General features: G+C 43.2%; 1 protein-coding gene across 1 annotated transcript in view; it reads right to left on the reverse strand.

The window, feature by feature from the left end:
- SLC35F1 (solute carrier family 35 member F1) overlaps positions 1–26,542 on the reverse strand; it is an 889,467-nt gene that overhangs the window by 69,236 nt on the left and 793,689 nt on the right. The window contains exon 7 of the mRNA XM_029596434.1: positions 18,007–18,059. Within this exon, the coding sequence (XP_029452294.1) occupies positions 18,007–18,059 (53 nt within the window). The remainder of the gene's footprint in view (positions 1–18,006; positions 18,060–26,542) is intronic.

Here is a 26,542-nt window from a genome sequence, read left to right on the forward strand (position 1 = left end):
AGACTATGAGCATTTATGGTCATAGCTTTTCAGTGGTTATTCCTGGTCATCTTTTCTGCTATTTTGAACTGTTTGATTTTGTTTCTCTCTCCTCCCACTTCCTGTATTTCTTGGAGGTGAACTGCCAATTTCACTAGCCACCTCCTGCCACCCTTGCTCTCTAGTTTAAATGCCTATTAATGAAGTCACCTATATTCCTGTCCTGTGTTTCTACTTCTAGGATTAACTTTTACTTTTTTAGGTCATGTGAAACGAGTATGCAGAGAGTGTGTGAAGAAAAACTTAGAGCAGAGGAGATATGCTCTATTGCAGATATCTACTGAGGAAATGTTTTATATAAGAGTTAGGTAAAATGTTGTATTTCAGTAGTAATGTGACAACAGGCTGGTAGTAAACTGCACATGGGAGTACATGTCAGCTGGGTACAGAACCCCCCAGGCTGGACAGGTATGTGTAATGGATGTGGGTTCAAGCTAAAGTTCCCACTGCCAGAATGGATTGCCCCTCTGTTGCCCAAACAGAGTAATATAACAACAAGTGTTCTGGTGTCTAGCATTACCACCTGGAAATGAACTGATGGATATGTTTGGAATTGTTCTGCATTGTTCCCTGCTACTAGTATGGATTGTGTCTTGGATGGGACCGAGCCCTCCTTAATCCTTGGTGCTCCCATATCCAGTTAGTGGAAGAGGCGAATGAGCCCATTGTTCCACACTCCCTTTGGGTGGAAGAGGCCTAGGGTGCCTGGCTTCTGAGGTCTTCCCTTTGGAGACCTTAGTTGTGGGTTTCTTGTCAAGAGGTATGTGCATAGAGTTTGGTGGCTTTCTCTACCATACATAATATCTAGGTATGTGGGATGGTCCCTACCATCTTTAAAAGATTATGGTTCTTTCTCTAGGAGAACTAGAAGGAGTTAGAAGTAAATGCATTGTAAATATAGTAATGTTAATAATGGTTATGTGTCTGGAACTACAGCCTACACTGGTTGTAGGCCCCACGTGGGATGCATGCCCTTTGTGGTCAGTCCAGAGATTGTTACCATCTTTATTAATGTATTGTTTATTGTGTATTTACTGAAAAAAATGTGTTAGCTGTGAACATATCCTATCCATATTAACAATTTTTTTGTGTGTGTGAGGGGAAGAACGACCATGCCATTCATGCCATCTGCAGAAGGACCATGCCATTCAATACTGCACCTTGTTTGCAGGAACTGGGGTCCTTTAGGGATAAGGGGAGGGTGGCCCATGTGAGTAGGATACAAAAAAGATATAATAGCAATTCTTCTCAATATATTGTATTATCACATTTACAAAATATAAAATTATATGTGTTATTTTATTCAAAAATAACACATCGCTTTTACTACCCACACATCATTAATCACACTCAATCACAGAAACACACACCACCTAAAAACGTATACATACAAAAAAACCCAACATGTTTTGGCTTAATACAACTTCTTTAGAGGATATTCTGAAGGTAGTATTTCTCACACAATATCCCATATATCCGGCTAACAACTAGCTCCTCTGCAGCTGAATATTGACCCTGTTTGTTTACGGAAACATATGCGCATATTTTGGGGCGCGGATAATGTGGTATTTTATATACCATGCGGCTCCTGCTGCACAGTTCATAAAATACAGACGTAACTTTATGGGCACCTGCTTATGTGAGTATGTAATGAGTTATGCTCACTATTGAAAATTATCCATCAGGTGTGGACATTGTGCGATGATTAAGACTCCCTCCCACCCAGGGGTTGCAGCATCCCAGTCCCAATCAGCCTAGGAAGCAGAAGGGCTGGTCCTCCTCCTGGCAGTGTACAGCACTGCCACTGAACTACCAGTCCGGCCCTCATCAGTTTCCTTAATATCTGTTTTGCTGTTATTTACCGTTCTGTATTCTTGTGACCATTTAAAAACTTTCTATATTTATGTTAAAATAATATTGTTTATTAGTTTGTTGATTTGTCTGAGGGTTATGGTTTGTTTTTTTTTAATTTTGGGGAGGTTAAACAGAAACGAATTGGGGTTAATTTTATTTATAGAATTTGGTGATGGGAAAGGAGTTTAATGGTAATTGATCATGGGGTGATTTGTGGTAGCATACTTTGACATTTTTTTGTATTTGTTTATGGAGTACATCTGTATTAGCACTGTAAACCACTTTGCGACTATTTGGGAGAAGCAGTTTATCAAAATAAATTAAATTAAGTAAAATAAATAAATGCATCTCGTTTGCAATAATTTTTTATTTGCATTATTGGCTTCTCATTCTCCTTTATTATTCAGACAACTTTCCTTTAATTATCAGTTTTCACCATTTTTAGAATTGTTGGACTTTTCACAACTTAACTTTTTCCTATGGCTCTTTTCTGATCTACATGGTGGCTATGATTTCAGCAGAGTTTCCTCGTCTAAAAAGGGTAATTTAATTTAAATCATTTTCTCATTATTCCCCAACCCAACCATTTTTTTTTAGCATTAATCTGTTTAAAAACATGGTTAGTCCTTTCCTTCATTGACTTAATTATAATTAATTATTTCACATCTATTCTCATCAGAGTTCATTAACCTACACTAGAACTCCCTATCATTATGTCTGGATTTTATTAGCTTAAACATAAGGTGATATGATTTCTTTTTTCATTTATGATTTTTGTTGCATGCCTCCAACCCCGAGCTGCTACACTTAGCCAGATACAGTTGAAAATTGGCTAAGAGCCAGATAAGTTAGTCATGCCCTGGAACACATCTTTTATATCCAGCGACTTATTTGGCTATAATTTAGCTGGATAAGTGGCCAAATATTTAACAAGTTGCTATTTAGTTTGCTAACTTGTGTGCTACCCATCTAAATGGCTTTGAATATTGACTTCTCTGTGATTGTAGTGAAAAGCTTCCCCAAATAATTTAGTTATACTTAAAAATGTAGTGTGGTTGCTGTGTTAGTCCACTTGAATGAATTGAAGTAAGGGTTGACAAATAAATATATATATCAGATGATACTTTTAAATTGAACTAAATAATATATTTCTTGACTAGCTTTTGAGAATAAACCTCTCTTCTTCAGAATTCAAACCAATAAAAAGCTATCAACTGATATATATTTTTTAATTCTGTGAATTAGAACTGTAACAATATGCTAATAATCATTAATGCATATAAAGGAGGTAATCATATTAAAAAAACATTATATTATATATAACCACATATGTCATATACTGTAACATAACTTCGCCGAACCTTCACCGACCGCAGCCCAGGACCAGCACCGACTCATCGGGGTCCGGAAGCCCACTGGAACCTGCCGATGGCCCCAAGGACGCCTCACAGCCTGGTTCTCCCATGCGGCTGAAGGACCCACCCCCCCCAGAGACGTAAGTGGCAGCACCAAGGGACATTTCAATGGAGCTGCAGACCTCAGGAACCATTCACCTCGCTGAGACCTTCACCGACCACAGCCCATGACCAGCGCCAACTCATCAGGGCCCCGAAGCCCACCGGAACCCAACAACAGCCCCGAGGACACCTCACAGCCTGGTTCCCCCATGCGGCCGAAGGACCCGCCCCCTGATATCAGCGGCGGCGCTGAGGAACATTTCAATGGAGCCGTGGACCTCAGGCACCACTCACCTCACCGAGACCTTCACCGACCACAGCCCATGACCAGCGCCAACCCATCAGGGTCCCAAAGCCCACCGGAACCCGCCGATGGCCCCAAGGATGCCTCACAGCCTGGTTCCCCCATGCGGCCGAAGGACCCGCCCCCTGATATCAGCGGCGGCGCTGAGGAACATTTCAATGGAGCCGTGGACCTCAGGCACCACTCACCTCACCGAGACCTTCACCGACCACAGCCCACGACCAGTGCCAACCCATCAGGGTCCCAAAGCCCACCGGAACCCGCCAATGGCCCCAAGGATGCCTCACAGCCTGGTTCCCCCATGCGGCCGAAGGACCTGCCCCCCCAACGACGTAATTGGCAGCACCGAGGGACATTTCAATGGAGCTGCAGACCTCAGGAACCATTCACCTCGCTGAGACCTTCACTGACCGCAGCCCATGACCAGCGCCAACTCATCAGGGCCCCGAAGCCCACCGGAACCCAACAACAGCCCCGAGGACACCTCACAGCCTGGTTCCCCCATGCGGCCGAAGGACCTGCCCCCTGATATCAGTGGCGGTGCTGAGGAACATTTCAATGGAGCCGTGGACCTCAGGCACCACTCACCTCACCGAGACCTTCACCGACCACAGCCCACGACCAGCGCCAACCCATCAGGGTCCCAAAGCCCACCGGAACCCGCCGATGGCCCCAAGGATGCCTCACAGCCTGGTTCTCCCATGCGGCCGAAGGACCCGCCCCCCCAACGACATAAGTGGCAGCACCGAGGGACATTTCAACGGAGCTGCGGACCTCAGGCATCATTCACCTCGCCGAGACCTTCACCGACCGCAGCCCACGACCAGCGCCAACTCATCGGGGACCTGAAGCCCAGCGGAACCCGCCGACAGCACCGAGGATGCCTCACAGCCTGGTTCCCCCACGCGGCCGAAGGACCTGCCCCCCCTGACGACGTCCGTGGCAGCACCAAGGGACATTTAAACGGAACCGCAGACCTCAGGCACTGCGCACCAGGCGCCGCGCACCAAAGGAGCACAACCAAAGGGGCATGCCCCTTGATGCGCCCCTTTGTGCTGCCCCCTTGAGCTGCACCTTCACTCAACCGAACTGAATAAGAAGCAGATCTCAAAAACGTATCCTGACCTTAACACCCTCCAGCTACCACAGGACTAAAAACTGTAAGCAACTTCCTGCTCGCCACCTCCTCAGAGCCCCCTCAGACACTGCAATCCACTGCCCCCTAACAGTCTCCAACCCCTGACAACTCCCTCTCAACCCCCCAAATAAAGCAACTGCTCCCCCACCCCCTATCAAACAATTCCGCCCCCCTTAGCAGCATCCTAACTCTTGAAGCCTCAGCAAAACACATAAGAAAACCTATTCCCACCACACCTGTCCCCCAGAGTGCCCCAACCCACTGAGCTTCCACCCACAATTTACCTTCACCCCACTTTACCCAACTTACAACAACATACACACATCAAACATAGAATTATACCTCATACCAAAGATCAAAAGACAAATCCACCACTTCAGAACCCCCCCCATCAAAATTCCCTCCACTCACCCAAGATCACTCATCCCTATCATGATATCACCCCTGACCCAACTACTTGGCCCCACAGCCTTCTCTCTAATGCTATTTAACGCCCAATTGCTAGTAAAAAAAGACCCTATCCTAAACAACATCCTACTAGACCAACAACCAGACATATTCGCCATAACTGAAACATGGTTCAAACAAATGGACACAGTCAGACCATTCACGCACCACCACGATTTGAAATAGGTTTTTTCAAATCCACCCACCTCCAAATCTGTCTAGTATACTCCTCCCTAGGCCTTCTCGAAAGCAATGCCTCCCCTATAATCGAATTTATCACCGAAACCATTGACATGGACATCCCAACCATCATCCTAGGCGACTTCAACTTACACGTTGATTCTTTCCCCTTAACCACCAACTGTGAAACCCTCCTGACCACACAATGCCATGGGTTTCAAACAAATCATAACCCCCCACACACACACACACAAAGCAGGACACTCACTAGATTTAATCTTCATAAATTCATTCATACAACATTCAGAAACACCCTCCTGCACTCCTATCCCTTGGTCTGATCACACAACGATTAAAGCAAACCTCTCCACAAACAAAACCCCCTTCTCTCCCTCTAATCAGAACTCCACAATACAATTCAGAAAAGCCAGCAACATAGACGACCTGATCGAATCCCTCCCAGACGCACTGAATGAGCTAGACCTCACTAACACAGACTCTGCCCTTTCTACATGGAACGACATCACAAACAACATAGCTCACCAATACTGTCCCCTAATAACCAAAAAAGTAAACCCGTCACATAACAATAAACAACCCTGGTACACCACCGAATTAAAAAATCTAAAATGCGCCCTAAGGAACCTAAAAAAGAATGGCGCAACAACCCCGACCCCCAGTCTACTGACCACATACAAACTATCTCTACACAATTATAGAACCACTGTTCTTAAAACCAAAAGCGATTTTTACAGTAATAAAATTCACGACTACCAATTCAACACCAAAGCCCTCTTTTCATATGTAGCCAACCTAAGACATCCCCCCCCCCCAGTTATATCTGACAAAGAATCCAATGCCAAATGCATTGATCTCGCCCACTTTTTCAATGACAAAATCACAAACATAATGGCTAACTTTCTGACAACCAACACAAACAAAATTGCCTTCCCAAAAAACCCCCGATGCCATCTTAGATGCACTCAAAACCACATCCCCTCAGAAATTGAAATTGAAAAAATTATAAAAAAATAAATCCTGCAATGCACCCCACTGATGCAATCCTGATTAAATACCTAAAATCCATACCAGACATACTAGCCAAACCCCTATCTGATATTATCAACACATCCCTTACACATGGAATCATCCCAGCTGCAATAAAACAAGCCATGGTTAAACCTATCCTAAAAAAAAAGCATCTAAACCCTGCCGAACCAGCAAATTTCAGACCTATATCCACTATCCCCTTCTTAGCTAAACTACTTGAAAAAGTAGTTAACTTCCAACTAACTGAACACCTAGAAAAACACAACATCCTATACCATTCACAATTCGGTTTTCGCAAATTCTTCAGTACGGAAACACTTCTCATCTCCCTCACTGACAATGTTCTCAAAGGAATAGACAAAGGCTAATCCTATAGTCTAGCAATGTTAGTAATATCAGCAGCTTTTGACACCATTAGTCATAAAATCCTTATTGACAGACTCATCAAAATTGGCATAACAGGCACTGCCCTACTCTGGTTCCAATCTTATCTTGAAAACAGACAATACAAGGTCAAAATAGGCCATAACAAATTCAAAACTATCAGACTTACCCACGGCGTACCCCAAGGTTCTTCATTATCATCCTCACTCTTCAATATCTACATGCTGCCCATATGCAAAATCCTATCCAACCTAGGACTCACACACTTTATCTATGCAGACGACGTCCAAATTCTAATACCCATCACAGAATCCATTCCCAGATCCCTCCAACTATGGGATTCCTATCTCACGGCCATCAACCAGCTACTCGCCCAACTGAATCTTGCCTTAAATACCTCCAAACCTGAACTATTAATAAGCCACAAACTAAACGAATAGACCTTAAATGACATCCAACCTACCCTTCCCAAACACCCGATCACACAACACGTAAGAGACCTAGGAGTCATCCTTGACAGCGAATTGAACCTTAAAAAATTCATAAACACAACCATGAAAGACTGCTACTATAAACTCCACATCCTAAAGAAACTAAGACCCCTCCTTCACCAAAATGACTTCTGAACTGTCCTTCAAGCAATAATCTTCTCTAAGATTGACTACTGCAACACTATACTACTAGGTTTCCCTGCCTCAACTCTCAAACTCCTCCAAATGCTACAAAATGCCACCGCCAGAGTCATCACAAACACAAATGCCACCGCCAGAGTCATCACAAACACCCGTAGAAATGATCACATTAAACCAATTCTAAAAGACCTCCATTGGCTCCCGATTCACTTCAGAATCCTTTTCAAAAGTCTAACCATAATACACAAGACCTTACACAATCAAATCATTCACTGGCTAAATGCCTCCCTCTACTTCCAAACCTCAAGGAGCGTCACCAGATCCGCTCATACCATCCCCCAAACTAATACACTTCAACTACACCAGAGAATGAACCCTTTCACTTGCCGGCCCCACCATCTGGAACTCAGTGCCGCAAGACCTAAGATTAGAATCCAACACACAAAAAAAAACCCCTTAAAAAAAAAATTGAAAACCTGGCTATTCACAAAGGCTATTCACAAAGGCCTTGCCATAGCTCCCCCCACTCCAAACAATCAAACACCCTAATTCAGACTTCTTAAGTTAATAACTCCTGTACAAAGTTTTTCTCCAGTATTCTTCCCTATGTTAAGACACCATTCATATAAAAATACCTATAACTTATCTCCTCTAAAATGTTGTAATTTCTCCTAAAATTGTTATAAAGTATTTTTCTAATTTCCTATTCGCTTCCAAATCTTCATTAAGCTACCTGTTTCACTGTAAACTGATGTGATGTGCAAACGAATATCGGTATATGAAAGATTTAAATAAATAAATAGATAGATAGATAAATAAATATTAATGACCAAAACCATATGGAAGAGAAATATCATAGAACGAGGGAACATGAGCGATTATGATAATGTATGACAACATAAAACTGGATGTACAGACAGTCCTTGCACTTAAGTCATAATTGGCTCCTGAAAACCAAGTCAAGTCAAAACTGATTTTCCCATAGGAAACAATACTATATATAGGGGATTGTTTTCAACGTGAAGGCCATTACTCCATTTCACCTATTCACTTACCCTCCCCCCAGAATTTATTACTGCACATAAGTTAAAAACATGAAAGTTTTTTACATTACTTGTTTGCCCTAATCTTGTGACAATAGCTGCAGGTTTGCCTTGTCTGTTTTCATAAATAATTATCCAGTGAAGTTTGGAATGTTGTTCTCTTTTTTCTTGTGAGGTTCTCTATAGTCCTTGTAAAAGCTGAAGATTCTCCTATTAACCAATGCACTACTACTTCATTCTATACCATATAGAGTTGACAAAGATTTAAACATGTATACCCTAGAAGAAACGCAGGATAGAGAAAATATGATAGAAATATTTAAATACTTCCAAGGTTTCCATGCACAGGAGGTGATCCTCTTTCAATGGAAAGAAGGCTCTAGAACAAGGAGTCATGGGATGAGGGTGAAAGGAGGTAGACTCAGGAGTATCCTTAGGAAATATTTCTTTACAAAGAAGATGGTGAATGCATGGAACAGCCTCCCCAAGGAGGTAATGAAGACAAGGACACTATCTGAATTCAAGAAAGCACTATCTGAATTCAAGAAAACAAAAATGAATCTCTGAGGAAGGTGTAGGGATTAGAAAGCTGAATAGTTGGTGTGGAAGAGCAGACTAAATATGCCATATGATCTTTTTCTGCCATCATTTTTATATGTTCCTCAAACATGAGCATGACAGATTCCAACCATTTGACAGGGTCGGGCCAATGGCACGGATACCCTGTCACATGGTAAAGGCAAAGGGCCATCGGTGCCATTTTGATTAGTGCAGCCGACGGCCCGGGAGCGGGAGGATGGCCTGGAGCGGGAGATCGCTCCCAGGACCCCCACTGGACCACCAGGTACCTGTAAAAAGTTTTTGGGGGCATCGGGAGGGTGGGGGAAGCTAAGGGGTTATTTTTGTGTCCCGTTTTTCCCACCCTCCCCCAAAACGATAAGGGAACCCCTACAATCAATATCGTGGGGTTTTCCTATCGTTTTGTAGGAGGGATATTTTCAAAATCGTCAGAAATCGGGGGGGTCCCCCAAAACGATAAGGGAACCCCCACAATCAATATCATGGGGTTTTCCTATCATTTTGGGGGACCCCCCGATTTCTGACGATTTTGAAAATATCGACGATATTTTCATTTGTCCGAAGCCAGATTCACATCCCTAATTTTTAATGCTTCCTTAGATTCGGGAATTATTCCAATGTACTGGAGACAGGCAGATATGGTTCATCTTCATAAAAGTAGAATTATGAAGGAGTCTGAGAACTAGAGGCTAGTTAGTCTGACTTGATAGAGAATAAATTAATAGAATTGCTGTTCAAAACAGATAGTGCAGTTTTTAGAATCCACTGCTTTCTAGGAACTGAGGTTGTATGGTTTTACCACAAGTATATCTTGTCAGATGAATCAAATCAATTTCCTTGTTTGGGTGACCAGAGAGTTAGATTGGAGAGAGCCCTAGATGTAAAGTTATTCAATTTCAGCAAGGTCTTTGACATGATTTTGCATAGGCGACTTTTAAACAAACTGAATGCCTTAGATATGGGCCCTATATAATGACTAAGGCCTGGATTTTCTAAAATAGCAGGCCTCTGAGAATCTCGCGGTACCGGGGGGGAGAACCACTGGATCTTCCGTGTGCAGGAAGATCACAACACCCCTGGTATCAGGGATAGGGCACTGCATGCAGGAAGATCACAACACCCCTGGTATCAGGGATAGGGCACTGTGTGCAGGAAGATCACAACACCCCTGGTATCAGGGATAGGGCACTGTGTGCAGGAAGATCACAACACCCCTGGTATCAGGGATAGGGCACTGTGTGCAGGAAGATCACAACACTCCCGGTATCAGGGATAGGGCACTGTGTGCATGAAGATCACAACACTCCCAGTATCAGGGATACGGCACTGCGTGCAGGAAGATCACAACACTCCCGGTATCAGGGATACGGCACTGCATGCAGGAAGATCACAACACCCCTGGTATCAGGGATAGGGCACTGTGTGCAGGAAGATCACAATACCCCTGGTATCAGGGATAGGGCACTGTGTGCAGGAAGATCACAACACCCCTGGTATCAGGGATAGGGCACTGTGTGCAGGAAGATCACAACACCCCTGGTATCAGGGATAGGGCACTGTGTGCAGGAAGATCACAACACTCCCAGTATCAGGGATACGGCACTGCATGCAGGAAGATCACAACACTCCCAGTATCAGGGATAGGGCACTGTGTGCAGGAAGATCACAACACTCCCGGTATCAGGGATAGGGCAAAAGTTCTAGTCACATTGACTGATCACATTACTTTTTTTGTCAAGCTACCAACCGTTTCCATTTCCCATCCCCCCAACCATCACCTCAGTGGGAACTTTGGTAATATCAATAAATAAGAGGGCAGCCAGCCAATAGGAATACATATTCATTCCTAAACTGACCTTAACTGACCTGAAAAGTGTCAATTTGTATCATTTTCTGTTAGTGCGCACTAACCCGATTAACGATTTTTTTAACGATAAATCGTTAGAATTCCTATTGTATCGTGTTCTTTAACGATTTAAGACGATTTTAAAATTATCGGACGATAATTTTAATCGTTGAAAAACGATTCACATCCCTAAAGTGCACATCACGTTTTCATAAGTAGTGCACCTCTCTGATGCATTTATAGCTCCAGTCAGGAGAATAATATGAACTCAGTATAAGCAACCTATGATCAGAAAGTCCTTGTGCCTCATAGGTTTCATATATAAGCCGTTTGCACAGAGTGACACTATATGATGGTCGTCTTATACTTTCATCAAGAGATGGGACAAGAGCTTTATGTTATAGCAGAATATATTGGTATAAAACCGGCAGGCCTGGATATGTGTGCCTTGCTGGGGCGTGGCTGGTGCATTATGGGGCCTAGGTATATAAGGGTTTACTTGAGCTTGGGCACCTGGAGTTATTGTTAATAAAGCTGCGGCCTGTTTGATCCCAAACTGGAATCTGTGTTTTATTGTGGATGTAAGAGGTCGGGTGAAGGGAGAAGAATGAGTCCTGGCTACCCATATTAAGACCTATTCACCTGCTTCCTCTGTAGATAGAAATGTGATGATGTTAAGACCTGCTGGTAAATACTCATCTTACTCCAGTCCCAGTACATTCATCGGTTTTTCTTTTGTTGTAGTAAGCCTGATAAAGATTGGTGTTCCCCTAGTCATTTGGCTAATGTGCTGGCAAATACGGATCACCTTTTCATTCACTTGCTTCCTATAGTCCTGGGATTTTTACTTTACATGATCTGCTATCCAATAGAACATGATCAGGATAGATAAATTGCTGGCTATGTTCCTCCATTTGCTATATTGAAGACACTGGACATGAGTGGCCTTCTTCCTGAAGAGGACATCTTAATACTCCATAGGGACATGCATTCGTTGTGAACAAATGCACAATCCGCAATGTATAGGTCCCTATTCATTGCATTTGTGGGTTCACGAAACATATGGCGAACCCCCACGAATGCAATGAATCCTGAATAAATAAACCCCCTACCGTCCTGATCCCCTCAAGACTTCCTAAAGTCCCTGGTGGTCTAGCGGGGGTCCTGGATCGATCTCCTGCACTCACGCCGTTGGCTGCCGGGATTCAAAATGGTGCCGATAGCCTTTGACCTTACTATGTCACAGGGGCTACCGGCGCTATTGGTCGGCCCCTGTCACATGGTAGGAGCAATGGACGGCTGGCACCATCTTGTGCTCCTACCATGTGACAGGGGCCGACCAATGGCACCGGTAGCCCCTGTGACATAGTAAGGTCAAAGACTATCGGCGCCATTTTGAATACTGGCAGCCGCGGCCCGTGTGCAGGAGAATGCTTCAGGACCCCCGCTGGACCACCAGGGACTTTTGGCAAGTCTTGGGGGGGGGGGGGTCAGGAAGATGGGGGGTTGTAGTTAATTAAATTTAAAGGGCTGGGATGGGTTTTGGGTTTTTTTTTAACTTTAATGGGAAACGAATACCATACTTAACTAATGGACGAATCGGGGTCCCCCGAAAACGGATGTAACGGATTTGGGTCCCAATGAATACGAATACCGAATCGAATGTATCCGTCCCTGTTGCACATTCCTAAATCTCCATAACTGTTTCTAAAAGTAGCTTATTTTTCATCCATGGAGACTTGGAGGTTCTATATCCTTAACCTTGCCAGGGGTGACCAGGATTTGGAAGCTTCAGTCTGGTGAGGTCTACTCCATGCTTGCCTTCATCTCTCTTGCCCCTCTCCTCTCTCCTCCTCTTACCTCATTCTTATTTCCATTTCCATTCACTCATTTTCTTCCACACGTGTTTCCCTATTCTCGCATCAATACACAGACCTATAACACAGAATCAAAAACCTATTACCTATATAACAAATAAGACTAAAAGCTAGTAACAGTCACACTCATTTTCACTCCAACAGACAAGGAAAATAAGAAATAGACCAAAAGTATGGTAACTAAAAATGAAAAATGTAAAGGACAAGGCAGAGCAGTCAAGAATGGCCATACTTACTTATGAACAGTCAAATCCTCAAACCCTTAAGTCATTTTCACAATAATACAAAATCTGCTTCACAAAGGCCTGTCTGTTATACATTAACTTAATATTCAGCATACCAGCAATTCAGTATATATGATCCTAAGTGCTTTATTAAATAGACTAATTTTTACTGCCCTTTATGCAGCACAGTCTGATTATAAGAAGTTCAGCAGCCAGCCAGATGGCTTAGTAGTTAATACTTTTTACCCATGTGTCATCCAAAGACCTATTTCTATTTGATCCTGAAAGCTCATGTTTAATACCACTTTTAGATAATTTTTATGTTAGTCCAATAAAAAGTATCACAATCTTCAACAATCCAGATTATCCAAGGCAATATATATTCACAGTCTGCTGCAAATATGTTTTCACACTGCTACTTTTTTTGATTCATTGTTAACTTTCAAAATTTTGTTACAAGATTTTCAAGATTGCAGGTGGGAGTACTTTACGGGCAATGCACTATTCAAATGCGATTCTGGATAGTTGAAAGAATTATATACTTAAATACCTAAGGGAAGCAAACAATGTTGAGTGAATGGAACTCATTTGCCAGAGTTGATTAGAAACACTTGCATGATCATATATTCTTGTCCTGCTTAATGATGTATTGACAATGCACTACCTAACACAAACTTGGGTTTCCAACTGAGATACAACTCATTTGTAAGCAAGAAGAGCTCAGCGCTGCCTATTTTGCGTCATGTTTTCAAATGTATCTAATTGAAGAAAATCCCTTGGAAAATAAGGCTATGTTTATTATTATAAACCAGTACTTTCATTATAGTTATATAGTACAACTTTTGATTCAATAATTTGATATAGGTAACAAGACTATAATGAATCTCAGGTCATGGGTCTGTCGACATGATTGAGTAGGGGAAACAAAACTCAAGCCGTTTATAAAATGAAAACCTGTACAAGGCTGATCTCGTACCAGAAGGCAAAAATTCTATTAATTACACAACTGCTGCTGGCCATTTTAGAAATCAATTAACCATTTGTATACAGATATAGGGATGTGCATTCTTTATTTAACAAAAAGAAAAAATGGAACAAAAAACATGGAGGTCCATATTCAAAAGCATTTAGCCAGCTAACTCAGAAGTTATCCGGCTAAATGAAGATTTGGGCACTTATCTGGCTAAATTCTTACCGGCTAATAAATTAGCAGTTAGAATTAAGCTGGCTAATTTAGGGGCATTCCAGGGATGTGGTATGTCTGGTGGGACCAAAGAACTGTCCTAAAGTTAGTTGGATAAAGTTAGTTGCCTATATGCAATAGTGTGGCTGCACTATTATGGATATACCTCCAAAGTTAGCCAGATAAGTTTATCTCCCTAACTTTGCTATCCAGACAGTGACTGAATATTAGGGATGTGAATCGTTTTTCAACAATTAAAATTATCGTCCGATAATTTTAAAATCGTCATAAATCGTTAAAGAACGCGATACAATAGGAATTCCCCTGATTTATCGTTAAAAAATCGTTAATCGGGTTAGTGCGCACTAACCATTGTTAGTGCGCACTAACAGAAAATGATACAAATTGACACTTTTCAGGTCAGTTAGGAATGAATATGTATTCTTATTGGCTGGCTGCTCTCTTATTTATTGATGTTACCAAGGTTCCCACTGAGGTGATGGTTGGGGGGATGGGAAATGGAAACGGTTGGTAGCTTGACAAAAAAAGAAATGTGATCAGTCAATGTGACTAGAACTTGTGCCCTATCCCTGATACCGGGAGTGTTGTGATCTTCCTGCACACAGTGCCCTATCCCTGATACCAGGGGTGTTGTGATCTTCCTGCACTCAGTGCCATATCCCTGATACTGGGAGTGTTGTGATCTTCCTGCACACAATGCCCTAACCCTGATACTGGGAGTGTTGTGATCTTCCTGTACGCAGTGCCCTATCCCTGATAGCGGGGGTGTTGTGATCTTCCTTCACTCAGTGCCCTATCCCTGATACCAGGGGTGTTGTGATCTTCCTGCACTCAGTGCCCTATCCCTGATACCGGGAGTGTTGTGATCTTCCTGCACACAGTGCCCTAACCCTGATACCGGGAGTGTTGTGATCTTCCTGCATGCAGTGCCCTATCCCTGATACCGGGGGTGTTGGGATCTTCCTGCACTCAGTGCCATATCCCTGATATCGGGAGTGTTGTGATCTTCCTGCACTCAGTGCCATATCCCTGATACTGGGAGTATTGTGATCTTCCTGCACACAGTGCCCTAACCCTGATACTGGAAGTGTTGTGATCTTCCGGCACGCAGTGCCCTATCCCTGATACCGGGGGTGTTGTGATCTTCCTGCACACAGTGCCCTATCCCTGATACGGGAGTGTTGTGATCTTCCTGCACTCAGTGCCCTATCCCTGATACCGGGAGTGTTGTGATCTTCCTGCACGCAGTGCCCTAACCCTGATACGGGAGTGTTGTGATCTTCCTGCATGCAGTGCCCTATCCCTGATAATGGCAGTGTTGTGATCTTCCTGCACTCAGTGCCCTATCCCTGATACCGGGAGTGTTGTGATCTTCCTGCACGCAGTGCCCTAACCCTGATACTGGGGGTGTTATGATCTTCCTGCACTCAGTGCCCTATCCCTGATACAGGGGGTGTTGTGATCTTCCTGCACACAGTGCCCTATCCCTGATACCGGGAGTGTTGTGATCTTCCTGCACGCAGTGCCCTATCCCTGATACCGGGGGTGTTGTGATCTTCCTGCACTCAGTGCCATATCCCTGATACCGGGAGTGTTGTGATCTTCCTGTACACAGTGCCCTAACCCTGATACCGGGAGTGTTGTGATCTTCCTGCATGCAGTGCCCTATCCCTGATACCGGGGGTGTTGTGATCTTCCTGCATGCAGTGCTCTATCCCTGATACCAGGGGTGTTGTGATCTTCCTGCACTCAGTGCCCTATCCCTGATACCGGGGGTGTTGTGATCTTCCTGCACACAGTGCCCTATCCCTGATACCGGGGGTGTTGTGATCTTCCTGCATGCAGTGCCCTAACCCTGATACTGGAAGTGTTGTGATCTTCCTGCACACAGTGCCCTAACCCTGATACCGGGAGTGTTGTGATCTTCCTGCACGCAGTGCCCTATCCCTGATACCAGGGGTGTTGTGATCTTCCTGCACTCAGTGCCATATCCCTGATACTGGGAGTCTTGTGATCTTCCTGCACACAGTGCCCTAACCCTGATACCGGGAGTGTTGTGATCTTCCTGCACACAGTGCCCTAACCCTGATACCGGGAGTGTTGTGATCTTCCTGCACACAGTGCCCTAACCCTGATACCGGGAGTGTTGTGATCTTCCTGCACTCAGTGCCCTAACCCTGATACCGGGAGTGTTGTGATCTTCCTGCACACAGTGCCCTAACCCTGATATCGGGAGTGTTGTGATCTTCCTGCACACAGTGCCCTAACCCTGATACCGGGAGTGTTGTGATCTTCCTGCACACAGTGCCCTAACCCTGATACCGGGAGTGTTGTGATCTTCCTGCACTCAGTGCCCTAACCCTGATACCGGGAGTGTTGTGATCTTCCTGCACACAGTGCCCTAACCCTGATACCGGGAGTGTTGTGATCTTCCTGCACACAGTGCCCTAACCCTGATACCGGGAGTGTTGTGATCTTCCTGCACACAGTGCCCTAACCCTGATACCGGGAGTGTTGTGATCTTCCTGCACTCAGTGCCCTAACCCTGTTACCGGGAGTGTTGTGATCTTCCTGCACACAGTGCCCTAACCCTGATACCAGGAGTGTTGTGATCTTCCTGCACGCAGTGCCCTATCCCTGATACCGGGAGTGTTGTGATCTTCCTGCACGCAGTGCCCTATCCCTGATACCAGGGGTGTTGTGATCTTCCTGCACACAGTGCCCTATCCCTGATACCGGGGGTGTTGTGATCTTCCTGCACTCAGTGCCCTATCCCTGATACCGGGGGTGTTGTGATCTTCCTGCACATAGTGCCCTAACCCTGATACCGGGAGTGTTGTGATCTTCCTGCACGCAGTGCCCTATCCCTGATACCAGGAGTGTTGTGATCTTCCTGCACGCAGTGCCCTATCCCTGATACCAGGAGTGTTGTGATCTTCCTGCACGCAGTGCCCTATCCCTGATACCAGGAGTGTTGTGATCTTCCTGCACGCAGTGCCCTAACCCTGATACCAGGAGTGTTGTGATCTTCCTGCACACAGTGCCCTATCCCTGATACCGGGAGTGTTGTGATCTTCCTGCACACAGTGCCCTAACCCTGATACCAGGAGTGTTGTGATCTTCCTGCACTTTGGGATTTTGGCAGTAAAGAAGGGGGAACCTGGTTCTTTCCTTTCTTTTTGATTTTTTTCTTTCAAACTTTTTTGCTTTGTTGTTTATTTTGGTTCAACTAAATAAAAAAAATAATCAAAATGAAAACCAAATAAAGCAAAATAACTAAATAAAAACAACAAAATGAAATATACATTTTTGTGTATGCTCGTTTAAATATTGCTCTCCTCGGACAGGTTTTTGATGGTCCTGTGAATGTTTTCTCTTTTATTACATTCTGTAAGCACCATTTTGTCTCTTTTGCACAGAATGCATGCTTCAATGTCTACCCCAGTTATTTGGATAAATGCTACATTGAATCAAAACGGTAAAAAATTCCCTTAGCCTTTAAGCCACTCTATGGCCAGAATAATCTTCTTGTCATGCTGTTTTGTGGTTAATGCACTAGTGCAAGAAATACATGGAAAGGCAGTGAGTGTGTGACTAATTTAGGAAAGGTTATAAAGCAGATGGTTCCAGTCAGGGAGAACTTACAAGAGTTGAATCAACATTTCTTTCTTTAGCCTCTCCTCATGTAATGTCAATTCTGTGTAGTGAAATAACAGCATTTAACATTGGGTATTAATACAAATCTTACCTATCTGCCAGTCCCAGGGTACCTTTAGCAGCTCCTTGTGTTCCATTATAGCACTAGGGAAAAATGAAAAGACTGATAGAAAGGAAAAAAGCAAATACTCTTTCATGCACTGTTGCTTCTGAAGTTATACTCTGTGTTGACAGGTTAAGTAAAAATGCAAAGAGCTTGAAATGCTGATGTTCTTTTCTTTAGGTAAAATGTCAAAGGCTTCCTGAGCAGATGCTTGTTCTAGTGCAATCACTGATTTTCTATATTTATAGAAATATATCTATATCTATCTATCTATCTATCTATCTATCTATATATATATATATATATATACATATACTAACACAAAAAAACCCCACTCCCGGTGGAGTGGAGTAAAAGCACAATTATTGTATTCCAAATTACTCTTTTATTAGATTTATGGAAAAATATCAAAAACGACAGTTCTCAATGCATTAGACAATCATAAAATTTACAGTAGACCTTCACATTTATGTCTCACCAATTCACATCATTATTACCTCACTTACAATAAAATCAGTACTCATTCATACACATACATACTCAAACATACCCATTCATATTCACAATTTTATTCTTTCCAAATCTACACAACCATAAATAGTTATTTGTTCAAAACAATCCATATATATTTTTTCACATGAAACAGTCACTACAAAACACGTTTTAGAACGCAAATTCCTTCATATTTACATTCATCTCTCCAAACAGAAATCACATAGTGTTCATTTTAAATTATTTAAATACCAATATTTTATCATATCAAAACATTTGTGTAATCTTATTCATTAAATAATTTAAAATGAACACTATGTGATTTCTGTTTGGAGAGATGAATGTAAATATGAAGGAATTTGCATTCTAAAACGTGTTTTGTAGTGACTGTTTCATGTGAAAAAATATGTATGGATTGTTTTGCACAAATAACTATTTATGATTGTGTAGATTTGGAAAGAAATAAATTGTGAATATGAATGGGTATGTTTGAGTATGTATGTGTATGAATGAGTACTGATTTTATTGTAAGTGAGGTAATAATGATGTGAATTGGTTATGAATTGGTTATGATTGTCTAATGCATTGAGAACTGTCATTTTTGATATTTTTCCATAAATCTAATAAAAGAATAATTTGGAATACAATAATTGTGCTTTTACTCCACTCCGCAGGGAGTGTTTTTTTTTGTGTTAGTATAAAATAGGCACAAAGGGATGTGCAATATTGCCTAATAATTGGGTTGCCAGAGAGAGAGAGAGAGAGAGAGAGATAGATGTGTATAATGGTAAAATTCCTTTGATGATAGAGCTCAAAGTTAGATATGGTAAGTGCTGTGATGGAAATTAAGCATATAAGGCATTTCTCCACAGAAGTATTATATGTATTATATATACATCTTCGGAATGTACACCATACATTTTGGTTCAGTTTGTTTTTTGGTTCATTTAATGTTTTGTTTTTTGTTTGGTTGAGTTCTCCAATGGAAAAAACTTTAACCCCTCCCCAAAACAAAATTGCTAAACTGGGTCTCCCATGGCCCTCCAAACAGCCTCCCCCCTGCCTGGTTGGGTCTCCCCAGGTCCCTCCAACCCCCACTTGCACTTCTGAAAGCAGATCGAACCCAGGGCCCATACATCATAATAGTACTGGCCCCACTGGATACAGGTGCCAAAGTGATACCAAATATGTATTGTTGTTCTCTCTTCTCATCTTATCAGGGAAGGCAATGATCACACTCAGTCCCGGAGCTAGGTCATTGTACACAGTCATAAATTCTATGTAGCCCTGAGGCATGGATTCTCATATGGGAGAGGATAGACTTCAAACTCAACTTTACTGTAGATCTTCCAAGGTAATTAATTGGCACCAGATACACTTATCTCTGCCTATATCCATGTCCATAGATTATTCTCAAACTACTCTTCTGACTGTGACCGTGTCCCTCAGAACTGGCTAGGGGTGTGCATTCGTTTTCGCCATATTGGTGATCCACAACGTATAGGGGTAGATTTTAAAAGAAGCGCGATCAGCCTACTTTTGCTTGCGCATCAGACTCAAGCAAAAGTACGCTGGATTTTAGTAGATACGCGCGGAGCCGCGCGTATCCACTAAAATCCTGGATCGGCGCGCGCAAGGCTATCGATTTTGTATAGCCTGCGCGCGCCGAGCCGCGCTGCCTCCCCCCGTTCCCTCCGAGGCCGCTCCGAAATCGGAGCGGCCTCGGAGGGAACTTTCCTTTGCCCTCCCCTCACCTTACCCTCCCTTCCCCTACCTAACCCACCCACCCGGCCCTGTCTACACCCCCACCTTACCTTTGTCGGGGGATTTACGCCTCCCGGAGGGAGACGTAAATCCCCGCGCGCCAGCGGGCCTGCTGCGCGCCGGGCCGCGACCTGGGGGCGGGTACGGAGGGCGCGGCCACGCCCCCGGGCCGTAGCCACGCCCCCCTTACCCGCCCCCAAAACGCTGCCGACACGCCCCCGGAACGCCGCGACGACCGGGCCCGCCCCCCGACACGCCCCCCTCCGAGAACCCCGGGACTTACGCGAGTCCCGGGGCTCTGCGCGCGCCGGGAGGCCTATGTAAAATAGGCTTCCTGGCGCGCAGGGCCCTGCTCGCGTAAATCCGCCCGGTTTTGGGTGGATTTACGCGAGCAGGGCTCTGAAAATCCGCCCCATATTGCGCTATTTGTAGTATTCGTGGGGAAGCGAAACGTATCGTGATTCCCCACGAATACACAAATTTTTGCCGAATTATACGGCCACCTAAATAAAAATTTAAACAAACCCCCCACCCTCCTGAACCCCCCCAAGACTTACCAAAAATCCCTGGTGGTCCAGCGGGGGGTCCAGAAGCCATCCCCTGCACTCATACCCTCGGTGCCGGTTTCATCATGGCGCCGATAGCCTTTGTCACAGGGGCTTACCGGTGCCATTGGTCAGCCCCTGTCACATGGTCATTGGTGCCATCTTGTGCTCCTACCATGTGACAGGGGCTGACCAATGGCACCGGTAGCCCCTGTGACATAGTATGGGCAAAAGCTATCGGCGCCATTTTGAGTACTGGCATCGGCCGGCCGGAGTGCAGGAGGCACTCCGGGACCCCCGTTGGACCCCAAGGGATTTTTGGCCAGCTTGGGGGGGCCTCCTGGCCCCCACAAGACTTGCCAAAAGTCCAGCGGGGGTCCGGGAGCAACCTCCTGCACGCCGGCCGTCCAATGCCAGTACTCAAAATGGCACCGATTGCCTTTGCCCTCACTATTTATTTATTTATTTAAGGCTTTTATATACCGACTTTCTTGATACAAATCAAATCAACTCGGTTTACATCGAACTAAGCAGTTAACCATAACCAATTAACAAAAGACAAAATTTGATGAAGCATAAAGTTCATCGGTGCCATTTTGAATACTGGCAGCAGATCGCCTTTGCCCTCACTATGTCACAGGGGCCGACCATCGGTACCTGTGACATAGTGAGGGCAAAGGCGATTGGCGCCATTTTGCGTACTGGCATTGGACTACTGGCGTGCAGGAGGTCGCTCCCGGACCCCTGCTGGACTTTTGGCAAGTCTTGTGGGGGTCAGAAGGCCCCCCCAAGCTGGCCAAAAGTCCCTTGGGGTCCAACGGGGGTCCCGGAGTGCCTCCTGCACTCCGGCTGGCCGATGCCAGTACTCAAAATGGCGCCGATAGCCTTTGCCCATACTATGTTACAGGGGCTACCGGTGCCATTGGTCAGCCCCTGTCACATGGTAGGAGCACAAGATGGCGCCAATGACCATGTGACAGGGGCTGACCAATGGCACCGGTAGCCCCTGTGACAAAGGCTATCGGCACCATGATGAAACCAGCACCGAGGGTGGGAGAGTGCAGGGGATGGTTCCCGGACTCCCCGCTGGACCACCAGGGAGTTTTGGTATGTCTTGGGGGGGGGGTCAGGAGGGTGGGGGGTTGTAGTTAATTTTAATTTTAGCTGGGACACGAATAGAAATCGCCGTATTAACGTATCGGGGCGCCATACGGCCGAATGCAACATTTATTTATTTATTTATTTTATTTATTTAAGGTTTTTTTATACCGGCATTCATGAACTCGTTCACATCATGTCGGTTTACAGAAAACAGGGGTGCGAATAATACAACCAAAAACATAAATAACGTGAAGAAGAGAAGCAGTTACAATTAACAAGGGCTAATGAACTGGGATTGTAAGAAATAGAGAGATAGAGGAGGTTAATTATATACAAGTGTACAATATAAATATTATATTATAAATAAACATTATCTGCTGCCCGACGAATCCGAATCACGAATGTAACGTATGGCGTCCCTCTGCACATCCCTAGTACTGGCTCCTAAGCCATTTTTATCCTCCAGGGCTTGAAATGATGTTTCCCAGGTGGGTGCAGATATCCTAAGTATGGTGGAATCCCTTCCCCAACAATACCAATTCTCATTACTTCTGAACTCCTTTGTTCCCAGATTGAACACTCCGGTGAGGGTCTCCAGATGACACAAAACTTCTTATTTACTATTCTCCTGTTTAGCCGTTAAGCTTAGGCCTTTCAGGCAGAAAGCTCTACACAGCAAGGAAAAGATCAAATCTTCTCCTTTCCTAAAATAGGGTAGGAATGGTGGCAGCAAAACTTCCTTCCAAACCAGAAGGCATAAATCTCCTCCAAAAATACAAAAAACAAGATTTGTATTGTGGCGCGTCATCACTGAAACCTCGACTGAGTGTGAGATGGGAACAGATGGTCTTCCCTACTCCTGTCCTTGCCTATGCAGGACTTCTCCCTCCCTGAGCAAGGACCAGGGATTCATAAAAAAACTCCAAACCAAAAGAATAAATCTTTTACTCTAACTTGAGAAAACCCAACCAGACAGATACTGGAAGGGATATGCCTCTCCTGTTTACTATGTCTCCAATCGTGAGGCCTGGTAGTAAAGGTAGGGTAACATAAACAATGAATAGATCCTATTCCTTTAAAAGCTAACTCAAATTGTTACACAGACTTATCTCTCTGCCTGCCTTTCCACAGTCAAGAGCTTACCATTCCAACAATCTCGCAAGAGTTACTGTTATAAAATGATATATTCCTCTCCTATCTCATGGTCCAAGGCTAGGGCCATCTAGTAGTCATCCTGTAAAGGTAAACCTATAAGGTATCCCTAGTGAGATAAATACTTTCTTTTATTTCTGTTTTATATATGTATTTCTGCTTTCTAAACTTAAAGCCTGAGAAGTCCATATTCAGTCACCATGCAACTGAGCAGCTCTGCATGTTAGTCAGTTATACTTAACCGATTAATTAGTGACGTATATTCAGTGGCACAGCCGCACCACTGAATATACCCTGCTTTCTTAAAGTTAGCTGGTTAAAGTGGCTAACTTTAGGACAGCCTTTTGTCCCAACCAGAGTTTGCCGGATAAATCTGCTGGTTAATTTATCCGGCCAACTTGACTCTTCCCCGATCAGCCACTACCTAGCTAAGTGGTGCCCACTGAATGTAGCTGGATATTCAGCAGTGCCACTTAGCCGGCTAAATGCTGTTTTTAGTGTCAGGCTCTGAAACTCACAGGCAATTAACTTCTGCCCTTTTTACAGATGTATCTTATAAGATAGAAAATGCCTGTGTTTATGTGACTATTTCAGAAGTTAGAAGCAAAAGCAGGAGACTGATGGGGTGGGGTGGAATGAGTGAGTAAGACTGACTTGAGTTTAACTGCTTTAGATATCATACATAAAATACATCAAAGTAAGATGCGAATTGCCAGCATGAAATGCTGACAAGCAAGGACCTGAGACCAGAACTCAGCACAGCTCAGGGAAATGTCCAAACAACTAATTGCAGATGTAAAACTCAGGAAAGTACTATGGAATTTTGCTAAACAGGACATGATCACAAATAAGGTCTGACATTTACAGCCTCACTATCCAATCAGATTTTAAATGAACTCTAGCCAATTTATAATGACTTGCTGACATTGCAGAGTGTTCCTCTGATTGTCAGAAGACTCAGTAATACCCAATGAGATATCTAGAAGGCTTGGCCACATTATGTCAACTAATCAGGTGCCTATGAACTGGTTAACCAATAAAACTGGTTGGCAACTAAATTTCAGCCACTCATAAGCCAGATACCTACAATGACAAGCTAAGCTCTGCTTATGATGACTGCATACAAAACCACTAATACAGAAGCTTAAACAAAAAACAAACTGCAAAGCGTAACAGGAAGTACTAAAAGCAAAAGACACCACAGAGGGTCCTGACTATGCTGAGACATGCCTTGCTAAAGATGCCAATAACTTCTAAAGCAGCTAAACTTCAAGTGATATAAAACGTAGATGGGAATTAGATATTTCTGCTGAAGGATAACTAATCAGCCACACAGGGTAGCAACTTTAAGTGGTGAGCTTTGTTAATACATTTTGGGTGAATTCTTATTTTGTCTCCTTGTTAGTGTATATCTTGGGACAAGGAGGTGGAGGGTCGGCAGTACTGCCAAAGGCCAGCCTTACTTTAATTAAGAATTCAGAGCTGGTGGAGTTACTGGAAAGGGTGGTGCCACCTACCTTATAATTTGTTTGTACTTGGTAACAGAGCCTGAGAGGTGAAGGAATCCATTAAGAGTCCAACAATATATACTAATTGGGAGCCTGAGAGGTCCACTAAGGGTTGGCCATTCATACTTTACAATTATAGATAACTAGCCTGGAGATTAATTTATGGCAACAGGAATACAAGGTTTTGAGATTCAGATTTGAGTTCCCTGTATTTATTCACCTTAAGCTTAGAATGGTATGTTTTCAAATATTAACTAGGAAAGAAGGTAAATCTAATGGGCAACAACTAGAAAGACAAATGATAAAGAGACCCATCCCAAAAACAACTGGGTTAGTAAATAATCTTTACACACATAAAGAGGAGAAATATACAATTTGAGGAGAAACACAATTTATCAAGTAAAAAAAATGTTTATACTGTATGGCTTTTGTTTAGTGAAAGAGAGGAAGTGCAGTTTCCACTTTATTCACTGACTTTGCTTGCTTGTACTGGAATAATTAAACACAAAAAGGATTAAACATGCAAACTTTATATTCTTCTTATTGTTAGGAACCTCTGCTAATAAAACTTGGATGCACTCTTATCTATCTGCGTCTGATAGTGGGTTTTCAAATTATTTTTGGCAGAATAAGGTGGAAACCTGACTGTGGTGTGGGACATTTTTCTATACTAAATTAGGAAGGATTCTGGGGGTAAATTAGGACATTTACCAGGGTTCCCTCCTTTGGAGTTTACAATCCCAAGGGTTCGCTACATCTATGCATTATGCACTTTTGTGAAAAAAAATGCTTTTTTTTGCTTGCTCTTCATCATAGGGCTTGCCACATTTAACAAAAGGCTCAATGTCAAAAGAATTTTGCAGACTTGTATATAGATAGATAAAGAGAAAGACAGCTAGATTAGTGATGTATTAGAACAAGCATAATAGAAGAGACAACAAAGAGACAGCAAAACATCAGGATCATTATTTCTAGTTGTTCTTTCAAAAAGTGCTATCTGATCATAAAATGTCATCATTTAATTTTTATATGCTTGACTTTCAATTTATGCACACAATGATTATACAGTTTAGATGTGCACTGATACATATATGTACTTCTGTGGAACAATGATTTATTTACTTGCTCTCTATCATAAGACTTGCCATATCTAACCCGGGACTCTAGCATGAAAATAATTTTGTCATGATCCACAATGGCAGAATCTCATTTTAAAATAGGTTCCTTGACATCTAACCAACTCTGAGTTGCTTTGCTGAGGGAAAAAAAATCAAATACAGAAGGAGACAAGCATGGCATTACAACACACTTTATAGAATTCTATTCTTTTTTCCTTTCATTTAGTTTATAAATGGGTAAAAAAAAAAAAAAAAAAGGCATTGCGACATACGGTGTTCTATAGAAAGTGGTTGCCATGAAACACGGCTAATGAGTATGTTTACACATCTATGGTGGTAATGGAATCTAATAGAATGCACCGTGGCTGACATTCACTAAGCTACAGTTCTTAGCATTCTGAAACCCTCAGAGCTTTAGTGATTAATAATACAGCTGTAAGCCCTTCTGAGCTCTCCGTCATGTGTAATATCCTAAAAATCTGAACTTTATAGCTGTGCTAATAAATGTGCAGTTCCAAAGCAATGTCATACACAGTAAACATTCTGACAAATGTAACAAGGTGGCCTGATAGTACTACTGAGCAATCATAAGTCTGGCACTGGCAGCATTAATTTCTCGGTTAAAAGTTATTTATTTATATAACCCTTTCTGACAATAATACCCAGGGCAGGTCACATTGAAAACATGAAACACTACATACTTAAAAACATCATAATATATAAAAGAAAAAAAAAATTAGTTTGTAAATTGTTCTGATCCGAACAAATCTTTAGTGCTGTGAAATGAGCTCAAATAATGCTTGAACATTTGACAATCATAGCTCAAATGTGCTGGGTGATGCCA

This window comes from Rhinatrema bivittatum, chromosome 3, assembly GCF_901001135.1.
Source record: "Rhinatrema bivittatum chromosome 3, aRhiBiv1.1, whole genome shotgun sequence".
Lineage (NCBI taxonomy): Eukaryota > Metazoa > Chordata > Amphibia > Gymnophiona > Rhinatrematidae > Rhinatrema > Rhinatrema bivittatum.